This window comes from Boleophthalmus pectinirostris, unplaced genomic scaffold (assembly GCF_026225935.1).
Source record: "Boleophthalmus pectinirostris isolate CB_2022bp ecotype Guang Dong unplaced genomic scaffold, ASM2622593v1 HiC_scaffold_18, whole genome shotgun sequence".
In the NCBI taxonomy this organism is placed as follows: Eukaryota; Metazoa; Chordata; class Actinopteri; order Gobiiformes; family Gobiidae; genus Boleophthalmus; species Boleophthalmus pectinirostris.
The window spans coordinates 646,501-659,275 of NW_026571133.1; the positions used below are offsets into that span (position 1 = coordinate 646,501).

The window sequence follows — 12,775 nt, forward strand, 5'->3', positions numbered from 1 at the left end:
AAAAACAAGCTTTTATTTTAGTCTATACAGCTTTAAATATATTTTGCTAGTTTTGCAGTATTACCCATAAAGTGGTTTTCTATTAAAAAAATAAAAAATAAACCCAAAAGCAAAAAAACTTGGACAAAATGTACTGTATGAATGTGTAAACTGACTTTAGTTATTCATTAATTTATTTTTTATCTATATTTTGTATCATAAATTTTTTCCCCCATGTTATCATTAATATTTATTTATTTTCATTATTTATTATTATATTATATACATAGTTATTATTATATTTTTTTATGTACTTTTGACATTATTTATTTTGTTTGTAAAAAACAAAACAAAACTGTGTATATATATTTTGACTTATCTGGAGAAAAAAAAGCACTGAATAAACAGAAAAAAAAAAAAAATGCCCATAAAGTCATGAAGACAAACAGAAGTGTCTTTTTTTGTTTGTTTTTTCATTACGAAGCACTTTCTAAAACAGATTTGTCAAACTCAAATTCACAGAGACCAAAATTAAAAACTGGGACTAAGTCATGGGTCAAACTAAATATTTACTGAAAAATTTCAACAGCATCTGCATGTTTTCTCTTCTTTTCAGATATGTAATGTTAAACCTTTTCTTATTAAAATAAATATTTAATAATAGTTTTGCTTAAACACTGAATCCAGAACAAACAGAATATAAAATAATAATAACATTTTAAATAAAAAATGTTGGAGAGCAGCTCTAATACAGATTTGATTTGATCTCACGGGCCAAATATAATTATATCATGGGCCAAAATTGGACCCTGGGCCTGAGATTGACATGTCTGATCTAAAAACATTTCATGATTGAACCTTTTAAGAGAAGCTGGAGTCCCCCACAGGCTCAGTGACAAGTGCCGCCTGGGAGCGCCGGGCAACAAAATGATTAAATAAAATAAATTAATTGAATTTCAAATCGATTTGTTTGTAAGATTTTTTTTTTTTCCCCCGCCACTTTCTTACATTAGAAACTGATTTAAATCGGGTGCATTCTGTTGGATTATAAATGTCACTGAGCCATGTCTTTGAGACATTTTCCAGCTCTGCACATGAGTCACACATTTATGTCAGATGTTACCTGCCCTGACCTTTGCCCTCTCACCTTGGACCTGGGACGTGGTTCTGTTCTCACCTTGTGTTCACTCTCACACTCTTCTTCCTCTTCCTCTTCCTCCCCCAGCGCCTTTTGGATAAAACTCTTCCTGGGGCTGGTCAGGTCTTTCAGGGCCAAACATTCAACCTCCATTTTAGAAAACCTGGAAGAAAACACACAAAACAAATTAAATCATGAATAAATATTAATAAATGCAAAATCATTCTTCTTATTTAGGTTGTACAGAGTGTAAATTTACTTTATTCTATATTATTCGTTGTGGTTAAGTTATGATTTAGACCTGGTTTTAGTCCCAGTTTAGACCTGGTTCGATCCTTATTTTGATATGTAGTCCTGGTAAAATCCTGGTACAGTCCATGTTTAGTCCTGGTTTAGATCTGGTTCTGCACTTATATAACTGTAGTCCTGGTTAAATCCTGGACCTATAAAGTCAAAAGTCCTGGAGCAGATCCAGGTTCAGTCCTGTGTTACCCTGAGTTTAAGTTTAAGTTTAAGACCTGGTGTAGACCTAGTATAGTCCTGGTTTAGACCTGGTTCTGTGCTTACATAACTGTAGTCCTGGTTAAATCTACATTTGTCCAAGTTTAGTCCTATAAAGTCAAAAGTCCTGGAGTAGATCCTGGTTCAATTCTGTGTTTACCCAAGTTAATAACAGTTTAAGGCCTGGTTTAGACTTAGTTTAGTCCTGGTTTAGTCTTAATTGCAAGCAATAACATATTAAAAACATGTTTAGACCTGGTGTAGACCTAGTGTAGTCCTGGTTTAGACCTGGTTCTATGCTTACATAACTGTAGTCCTGGTTAAATCTGTGTTTGTCCAAGTTTAGACCCATAAATCAAAAGTCCTGGAGCAGATCCTGGTTCAGTCTTGTGTTTCCCCTAGTTAATAACAGTTTAGGGCCTGGTTTAGACCTAGTTTAGACTCGATTACAGGCAATAACATATTAAAAACATGTTTAGACCTGGTGTAGACCTAGTATAGTCCTGGTTTAGACCTGGTTCTATGCTTACATAACTGCAGTCCTGGTTAAATCTGCGTTTGTCCAAGTTTAGGCCTATAAAGTCAAAAGTGTTGGAGCAGATCCAGGTTCAGTCCTGTGTTACCCTGAGTTTATAACACCTTAAGACCTGGTTTAGTCCTGGTTTAGTCCTGGTGTACAGCTGGTAACACCCATATGTCGTTGTTAAAACCCGTGAGAAAGAAAAACACCGATTCTGGGGCCGCGGATCGGATCAAGTCCAGATGAAAGGTCACCCAGAATTGGCGCAATATCGCTAATTAGCGGCTAAACGCTAATCTAATCAAAACCAATGACGCGTTCAGTGACAACATTTTAATCTTACATAACAACACGTGAAGATCTAAGAAACTGGACACTTTAGAACAAATAAAAACAGATTAAAAACGCGACGACATGAGTTCGTAGTTACTATTTTTAACTAGTTTTAAGGTGAAATTGACGTATTATTAGGTCAATAGTCAAAATGCATGATCTGTATGCATAAAACACGGATTTATTTGTTAGATTTTGCTGTTATTTACGCATAAAATCTGCAAAGTTGATCAGAAAAGTTAAAAAAATAAGAGTACAGACAACTTTACGCACCGTTTCCAATGAATGAAACGTGGCGACGCTGCTCCTTTTGCGCTTCAACGAGCCCGCAAATCTTCAGAAAATCATAGTATATATTCTCGTTCTTGAAAATAAACTCGTGTCGTCTTCTCCCTCGGTTTCTGCGCCCGCTCGGAGCCGTGTTTTGGCGGATCTGTCCCGGGGAGACTGGAGCATCATCGCCCGCTCTGCAGCTTGTTTTCTGGCGCTTTCGGGCACCGGCAGCGCTCCAGCCAATCGGAGGCGAGGGGGGGCGGGACAACGCGAGGGCTCGGCCAATCGGAGGCGTGCGTTCAGGGTGCGCGCCTCGGGATGCGCCAATAGGAGGGGAGGAAAGCGCGCCTTGACCCGCCCCCTCCCCTCCTGTGTAACGTTGGCGGGGCTTCCGGCGCGCAGTCCGGAGATGGAGAAAAGGACAAGAGGACTCACTCTGGTGCAGGTTTAATTGTTGATGATTGCTTCCGAAAGTTTTCTTTCTTTCTTTCTTTTTCTATTTATTTCTTTTTCTATTTTTTATTTCCATTTATTTAATTTTCTTTCTTTCTTTTTCTATTTTTCTATTTTTTTTAATTTACCTATTTATTTTTATTTTTTTATTTATTTCTTTTTATTGTATTTTTATTTTTTATTTAATATATATTTTTTTATACTTCAAATCCCAGATACAAACAAAAAGGCACCATACAAAGATCACATCCAAACCTAGTAAGAAAAAAATAAAAATAAAAATCACAGTTGTGAAAAAAAATAAAAACAAAAATACATTCATGAACGAACCATGGGGGCAAATTTTAAAGCATGTAATCAAAGGACTGACATAATTCAAAACAGATAAAAGAAACCTGGCTTCTCTTTTTTTCAATCAGGTTCAATGACGTCAACAAAAATTCTTAGGTCATTACTAAAGTATGTTATATTTGGTTTTACCTTAAAACATCAACATTTGTTAATAAAAAAATTACCTAAGATGAATAAATTCCAAATTCCTTCCTTTTATCTTCTCTTAATACACCAACTTTAACTACTTTTATTGTTAGGGAGGCAAATTTTATTCCCCTGGACTGAAGCAACGAATGAAAATCAAACCAAAATTGTTGAACCAAACTACACGAAAAGAAAAGATGTTCCAAGTCGTCTTCCCCTGTGTCACAGAACACACATTTACCTGTTTCGAATTTTAATTTTTGTCTTAGGAATTTATTGGTTGGATAAATATTATTCAAAACTTTAAATAGTATCTCCTTTACTTTACGGGGAACTGGAAAGGAAAGATATTTAGTTCAAATTATTTTAATATCTTTCCTTTCAAAGTTCCTTTTAAGAATATAATCTCTTTCAACTGGCTTGGGAAAGGAATCGTTTAGTAAGGAACGTCTCAAAAACTTGTTATTGCACTTTGAATCACAAAATTCAACCCCTTCAGTGCAAAGTTGTCTCAGTCCAGGAGAAATAATTGCTTCTAAAAGTGAAGTAGTAATAAAGTAAAGTCAAGTTTAAAGTTATATGTGTGCAATAAATACTAATAAAGCAAAACTATTCTGCAAAACGGGCTTTCGAGAGCTATTAACCATGATTTCTATTTTATTTTGACTTGTACGTTTACATTTATATAATTATTCCTTATTTTACGCCTGTCTCTTGCTGTTTTTTCTACTTATTTAGAATAAACTTAAACTTAGACAAACTTTATTGATCCACAAGGGAAATTATTTGGACACAGACGCCCAGACGTTCAGCGCGCAAATCTAATTTTTTTTTTTTAACCATGCAATAGATGTTTCCTTCTCAGTCTCCATGTTTAAAATGCCCCGAAAACCCACCTCTTTAAAACTACCTTTCATTTAATTTTACTTCTTTTGTTTGCCTTTGTTTGTCTCCTCATGCTCATGTGAAGCGTCTTTGAGTATCTTCAAAGCGTTATGCAAGTGTTATGTATTATTATTATTATTAGTCACCGTCTCAGAGTTATTATTACATGTTTATGAAAATTTAAAAAGCCTTATTTTGTCCAGAAAATACCAGAAAAGTTAGATTTAGACTTAGACTCTGGGCCTGTTTACACGAGAAAGTTTTTGGGTAAAAACAACAAAATATTTGATCAGAAGTGCCTTTTATTTAGACGGTGACGGCGTTTTTTTGGGCTTAAAACCCTCTAGAGTGGAAAAGTTGAATTCGCTCCGTCGTAGCGTTTCCGTCTACACTGCCCAAGACGCAGTGTTGTGGAGTAACAGATTACATGTATCGGAGTTACGTAATCAGAGTACAAATTATGAGTAACTGTATTCAGTTACAGTTACTGTTTCAGTGAGTGGTAATTGGATTACAGTTACAGGTCTAAACTAGATCTAAACCAGGTCTAAACCAAGACTAAAACAGGACTAAACCAGGTCTAAACTAGGTCTAAACTAGATCTAAACCAGGTCTAAACCAGGTCTAAACCAGGATTTAACAGGACTAAATCATGCTGCGCGGACTGTGTTTCCTCGTCTTCTATCTATAATATTTTTAATTTGGTTAATTAAAGTCTGGGCTTTTTATTTTCTTTTATCAGACAAAACATCATATGTTATGATTTCCTGGTCTTTGTTTCTCTACAGCAAATCAAGTAATCCAAAGTATTCAGATTACATTACTCACCTCAAGTAATTTAATGGATTCCGTTACAAACTACATTTTGGTGTGTGTAATCTGTAATCTGTAGGGGAATACATTTTAAAAGTCACTTTCCCAACACTGCCCAAGACTCAAAACTCAGGTCAGATCTGTTCAGGTCGTGTACGCGTTTACGTCACATTCATACAGGACACAGAAACAAACATGTCGGATCATTTCCATGCGTCGGACCTTCAACAAATGTACAGAATCTGCAGAGATACTATAAGTGAACAGAGAAGGATCTGCAAATTCTGGACGCACCAGGTCGTCGCAGTCAAGTCAGACGGATCTGGACGAGACCTGGAGAACCAGTCGATGGTGTAACAACTTTGAGGAAGGAGGAGCTGATGAAAATGCGTGACGTGAAAACTTCCGTATGTCCAAAGACGCTTTTGTTGCTTTAAGTACGAACATATACAATCAAATTCCACACACATGAAGATTTCCTCCCCAAAACGCTCGTCTAAACACGAAATAAAAAGTGAAGACGCGACGCCACTTTTCCATCATCTGTTCAGACCGTCGTCATATAAACGCAGCCTAAAACAAACTTTATTGATCCACAAGGGAAATTACAGAAGCTCACACATCACAGTGTATTATGACATACCAGTGGTGGAAAGTACTAATGTAAAAGTATTAGCCTACTCTACTCAAGTACTACTTTTATTGCTTTGACAGGCCTTGCACCTTTACATAATGTACTTTTAGTTTTCTACTTTGTTAACTTTCCACCGTTGTTTTTGAGCTGTGGTGTGAGAGAACAGATGAGACTTAGACTTTATTGATTTACAAGGGAAACAAGCACAATCAGTCATATCAACCTGGTCCCATGAGGCGTCGGTGGTTCAGTTCATCACCACAGAAACAGTTTATGAGGAGTCCAGCCCATATCACATGATCATTATATCCACAATGTAATGTGTGTATGTGTACAGGCCCATGAACATCTGTGTGATGTTGGTCACACATGAGAATGTCTGTGTTTACTAGTGTGAAACCAAAATGTCATCTGTTCATGAGTTGTGTGTGTGTTAGTTGTGTGACTGTAGATCAGAAATGGAAATTATTTTCATTCCAATTAGAATTTTAACGGCTACACCGATATAATTAGTGATTATCTAAAAAACTATTAATATTTTACTATACAAATGCGTACAATTATAAATAGATAATAAAAGGGTGACCGTTTGTGAAAACTCGGACACCATACCTGGGGTGGGAGGTGGGGGGGGCTCCACATTGAGCTACTCTCACCTCACATCCTGTGCACGTGGCCTCCCACTTGTCTCGACCGTGACGGAAAACGGAGAATTTCTTGTACAAGTCATTGTTAAATGCATATTTGTGCTTCGGCGCGTTGCAAACTGACCGAGTCTTTGTGTCTCGCTCCTTCAGAGTCACAGACGCTACGAGAGAAGCTCAATTTAATGACCCAATGAAAGGAAATGAAAACCACAGAATCACTTAAAAAAAAAAAAATCCCCTACAGATTACAGATTACACACCCCAAAATGTAGTTTGTAATGTAATTCATTAAAATACTTAAAGTGAGTAATGTAATCTGAATACTTTGGATTACTTAATTTGCTGTAGAGAAACAAAGACGAGGAAATCTTCACATAAGATGTTTTATATGCTAAAAGAAAATAAAAAGCCCAGACTTTATTTAACCAAAAAAATATATTATTGATAGATGAGGAGGAGACACAGTCCGCACAGCATGATTTAGTCCTGTTAAATCCTGCTTTAAACCTGGTTTAGAAGTGGTTTAGTCCTGGTTTAGTCCTGGTTTTAGACCTGGTTTAGTCCTGGTTTAGATCTGGTTTAGTCCCTGGTGTTTAGATCTGGTTTAGTCCTGGTTTAGATCTGGTTTAGATCTGATTTTAGACCACAACCGGTTTTATATCAGACAATATTTGCAAAATTTGCTTGCTAAATCCTGTTTTAGTCTGATTTTTAGTCCTGGTTTAAGACCTGTTTTAGTCCTGGCTTTAGTCCTGGTTTAGTCTTGGTGTAGACCTGGTTTAGTCCTGATTTAGTCCTGGTTTAATCCTGGTTTAGACCTGGTTTAGTCCTGGTTTAGACCTGGTTAGTTTTTAAAACCTGATTTAGACCTGGCTTAGACCTGGCTTAGTCCTGGTTTAGACCTGATTTAGTCCTGATTTTAGTCCTGGTTTAGTGCTCGTTTAGATCTGGTTTAGTCCTGTTTGTTTTAGTCCTTGATTTAGACCTGGTTTAGTTCTAGTTTAGTCCTGGTTTAGTCCTGTTTGTTTTAGTCCTGCTTTTAGGCCTGTTTTTAGACCTGGTTTAGTTCTGGTTTAGACCTGGTTTAGTCCTGATTTAGTTCCGGTTTAGGCCTTGTTTTAAGACCTGGTTTAGACCCGGTTTAGACCTGGTTTAGTCCTGTTTGTTTTAGACCTGGTTTAGTTCTGGTTTAGTCTTGGTTTAGTTCTAGTTTAGTCTTGGTTTAGTTCTAGTTTAGTCCTGGTTTAGTCTTGGTTTAGTTCTAGTTTAGACCTGGTTTAGTCTTGGTTTAGTTCTAGTTTAGTCCTGGTTTAGTCTTGGTTTAGTTCTAGTTTAGACCTGGTTTAGTCTTGGTTTAGTTCTAGTTTAGTCCTGGTTTAGTCTTGGTTTAGTTCTAGTTTAGACCTGGTTTAGTCTTGGTTTAGTTCTAGTTTAGTTTTAGTTTACTCCTGGTTTAGTCCTGGTTTAGTTCTAGTTTAGTCCTGGTTTAGTCTTGGTTTAGTTCTAGTTTAGTGGCCTGTGTGGTGTATGGAAGGGGGGGTGTTCGTGCTTTACAGAATAAGAAAGACACTAAACTCACAAAGAAAGATGTTCAAATCAAAAAAGTAGCTTTCACATCACTTTTAATTTTATATTTATTTAATGCTCATAATCATATATCTGTGGTGGATCACAAAACAGACACAAAACAGAACAAAGAAACACTGAACGTTACTAAATTGCACATTGAAGAGTGAAGATTATTACGCAAAATTGACTCTTGTGAGGTTTAAATCATGTTATAACAGCGCTGCAACAAACAGTCAAATCATTTCATATTGTCACATAAAGCTTTTGTATGGAATGTTCCACAGTGTGACATTAAACCTTTCTATCTTCATGGAGACAGAACAAACTAAGGAGGCAAGAATCACAGTCTGTATTTCTAGGTATTTTTGAGCTCTAAAACCATCTGTAATTGAATAAACGTAAAGTAGAGCTGCTTAAAGTCACACTGTGGAACATTCAGAGCAACGACATCTCCATGGAAACAAGCAGGTAACGGATTCCCAACCAAAAAGTAACGCAGTGTAGCTTGAAGTAATAACAGACTATAATTAAAGTATTTTACAAACAGTAACGGTGAGCAGCTGAAGTAAAATGAGTTGTGGAGTGAGAAAGTCACATGGAGCTGTGATCAGGGCCACACAACAAACTAATGACAGGGGCCAGTCCAGACCTGCCCCTGAACAAACACAAGGACCACAACAAGAGAGAGAGAGAAGGAGGAGGAGGGAGAGAAAGAGAGAGGAGAAGGAGAGAGAGGAGAAAGATGGAGAAGATGGGGGAGGGTAATGTTATAATAATCACAATAATAATCAGATACGTATCCTGACAAGGTAAAGTGCAAGGTGTGTTTTAAACTCAGTTTAAAACTTCAGGATTTACAACTATAAAGATTCATTGGATTATCTTCAACTAGTAAAACATTTACTTTGGCTCTTATCAGTCTCTCTCTCTCTCTCTCAGAGATCCTTTACAGATTTTCTGTGTTGAACTAACTGGATCCAGGTCTGTGGTCTGGACCTTCTCCAGCTCCTGCAGAGTTTTCCTGCACTGCTCCGTCACCTCCTGCAGACGCTGCTCTGTGGGGTCAGATCTAAACCTGTGGAACGCTGAAATCAGGCTGTCGATCAGAGATTTACAGTTCAGTTTTTGCAGCACTAGATTGTCTTTATCCTTCAATTGTTTACAGAAATTATGTATCCTTTCCTTTGCTGCATCCAACGTCTTTTGGACATTTAATTTTGTGTTTGTAAAGTTAGAACTCCAGCAACAAGTGTAGCCATTAGAGTTGCTTGAATTAATTCCAGGCACAGCCAGACTGAGGCCTCCAGTGAAAAACAAGAGACTCCCGATCACCCCTCCTCCAGTCAGCCCAGCAGCAGCAGCAGCAGCAGCAGCAGCAGCAGCAGCAACAGCAGCAGCAGTAACAGCAGCAGCAGTAACAGCAGCAGTGACCTGTGGATATTCTCCTTCTGGTCCCTTGTTCTTTTACTCATCATTTCCAGTTCATTCCCAATCTGGCTCAGTGTAACACGAAATTCATCCAAAATGTCCATACTTTTCCATCTTCTTAATGTGCTATGTGCCATTTTTATTATAAACAAGTCCAAAAAACTGCACCAATACAAAAGAAAACAGATTTCACATGGTCAGTAACAGATTTTTATATAATTATAAAGAAAAAGTAAAGGAAAGAGTTCTTACCTCATAACAGAGACACACTCCACACTCCAACTGCTCTGAGACAAACTCTGTGGACTTTGGCTCCAAAATAATGTGATCTGGTTACTTATTATTGTTTATTTAATCTCTTCCTTGTCAAAAAGGACCTGGAGTTGTGCTTTGTTGCACTTTTAAAAACACAGTTTACAAAGTACTGTACAAGCAGCAAAGAATAATAATGAAATAACACACAGAAAGTACAGAAACAAACAATGGTGAAACACTTTAATTAATTATAATACATAAACTAGAAAAGCAGTCAGAGAGCGCAGACCTCCGCCAAGGACTACAGTCCCCCTCATATTAATTGTGTTTTCCATAAATCTTTCAATTTGGAATATGAAAGAGGATCCCATTGTCCATCCCTGAGTCAAATTTCATGGGGTTTGGTCAATAATTAACTGAGATATTGAGAAACAAAATGTTTTGGCCCCATTTACCACAATGTTAACTAAAATTTCAAAGTGATCCAGAATCCAGGATTTCTTCCGGATCAGCCCCAAAATGAAATCAGTTCTTCCTTTTCACATTTCCAACAAATCCTGAAAATTTCATCAAAATTGCTCCATAACATTTTGAGTTATGTTGCTAACAGACAAACAAACAAACAAACAAACAGACAAACAGACAGACAAACAAACAAACAAACAAACAAACAAACAAACAAACAAACAAACAACAGAACAGACAAACAAACAAACAAACCGCCGGCAAAAACATAACCTCCTTGGCGGAGTTAATTAATAAAAGAATCAGCCTCGGAATTGCCAACATCTACTGTTTTATGGTTTGATCTGTATAGACGCATCAAGAATCTTGGACTTCTGGTCACTTGCGCAATCCACACTGGGAAGGATTCTCCGAAAAAGTGAACATCAAACCTCCATGTTTGTTTTTCCAGTGGGATGTGTCTATTGTCAAAGTCGATCTTTTCAAGTCTTTTGAACCATATCACTTTTGTTTCTGTCATATTTTAGTTTTGGGATTCGGACATCGTAATTATGTGGTTGTTGGATGTTCTAACAGCGGAAAAATGGCTCAAGAAACGGGCTTCGGAAGTTTGTGAGCTCCATAACTGCAAAAGTGAATCAGATGTGTGTGATGCAAACCTCCGTTCAAACTGTTTCTCTTCCCAACGGAATTGAAAAATAGTGAAAGGTGAAGGCGATGGGCAGGATTGATCCACAGGAAGAACCAAAAAGGAAACATTTGTCTGCCTAACAAATCATCCCGAGTTTGTAGCAAACATTTTGTATGTGGAGCGACGACGAAACAAAATCCCGTTTGTTAAGTGAGAGGTGCAGAAGACAAACAGACTGAGCTGCACTTTCTTGTTCTTGTGGTTTTACAGCAACATCACGTCTTGGTCTCTTTGCAGTGGAAGGTGTTTTTTGGTGAACAGCTGGTGCCTTTTGCTTTGGCGTTGACTTTTTAAATTCATAACCGAGGTGGAGCGAGGAATTGGGATCCCGCTTTCATGGCGCTCCACATACCGAATGTTCTCTACAGTTTGAACAGAGGTTTGAAGTCACACACATCTGATTCCCTTTTGCGTTTATGGAGTTCGCAAACAAATTTCTCGAGCCGTTTTCTGCTGTTAGGATCCAACAACCACAACAATTAACGATGTCCGAATCCCAAAACTAAAATATGACAATATCAGAACCAGAAACAAAAGTGATATGGTTCAAAAGACTTGAAAAGATCGACTTTGTCAATAGACACATCCCACTGGGAAAACAAACATGGTGGGTTGATGCTCACTTTTTCGGAGAATCCTTCCCAGTATGGACTGTGCGATGACCTGAAGTCTGAAATTCTTGATGCGTCTATTACAGTTTGTGAACAGTGGCGCCCTCTAAAGGAAAGACAGAGGCTTCACACAGTTTATTCAAACATAAAGACATTCCAGTGTAATCTGGACAGTGGTGACGCATTTTTAAGTCCATTCACTTTTTACTTAATACTGCAGCTTCAACCAGGACATTTCCAGACATATTTCTGATCAAAAATACTGCAGAAAATGTTTAAAAAACAGTTGGAAAAAACATCAAAACGCTTAAATAGCCTATGACAGGTTAGAGCACTAATTTCACAAGATTTTTGCAAAAACATTCCCACTCATTTTTACAATTTCACAATTTTTTTTAGGTTTTAAAAGAACAGAAATTATTATCCGACAAATACAAATATGAGAAAACATCTTTATTTTGTTGAAATCATGTTGCACTGAATAAAAAAAGTGTTTCTTACATGAAAATTGTGCCGAAGTTTTACATTTTTCTTTTTACATTCTCCCAGCGTGATGTCACCAGTATGTTTGAATTCTCTACGTGCTGTAATTTTCAGTGTATTTTTCGACTTTTATTTGCAAATTTCATCTTGATTGATGTAAAACTATAATTTCTATTTACCAGAGTTATAATTTCACCAAATGAAGTACAAATGGGAGAATAATGAAACTCTGCCAGACTGTAAATAAGGAGCACAGTACTCATTCTATATACAGACATGTACAGAGCCCTGACTACAAATCCTCCCTGACACTGACCTCTGTGACCTCTGTGAATGAGGTGGTGCATCATGGGTAATGTAGTTTTACAAGGAAATGAGCAAACGTGGGACGATATTCTTGAGTTCACCAAAAACGTACTGTACCTGGAGTTGTGTTTTGTTTCATTCACACATGTTTAACACACAAAAACTGCAGATTTATGCTCTTCTCCCAAACAGAAAACACTCTGTTCCACCTTGTGATGTCATGCGGTGATACAGGAAGTGCTCCGTAGTGGTTTTTAAACTCCACACACCCTCTCTACAATCATTTGGATCATTTCAGAGCTGGAATTGTCAAC

The 12,775-nt window shown here is 37.3% G+C and overlaps 1 protein-coding gene across 2 annotated transcripts in view; it reads right to left on the reverse strand.

Moving 5' to 3' along the window:
• Positions 1–2,939, reverse strand: part of e2f7 (E2F transcription factor 7) — a 28,894-nt gene extending 25,955 nt beyond the window's left edge. For both annotated transcript variants that reach the window (XR_008632177.1, XM_055153668.1), the window contains exons 1-2: positions 2,745–2,939; positions 1,157–1,280 (exon numbers count right to left, since the gene is read on the reverse strand). Coding sequence is in view for 1 of the 2 variants with exons in the window: in XM_055153668.1 (XP_055009643.1) it covers positions 1,157–1,270 (114 nt within the window). In the remaining variant the exon portion in view is untranslated. The remainder of the gene's footprint in view (positions 1–1,156; positions 1,281–2,744) is intronic.
• Positions 2,940–12,775: the final 9,836 nt, after the last annotated feature.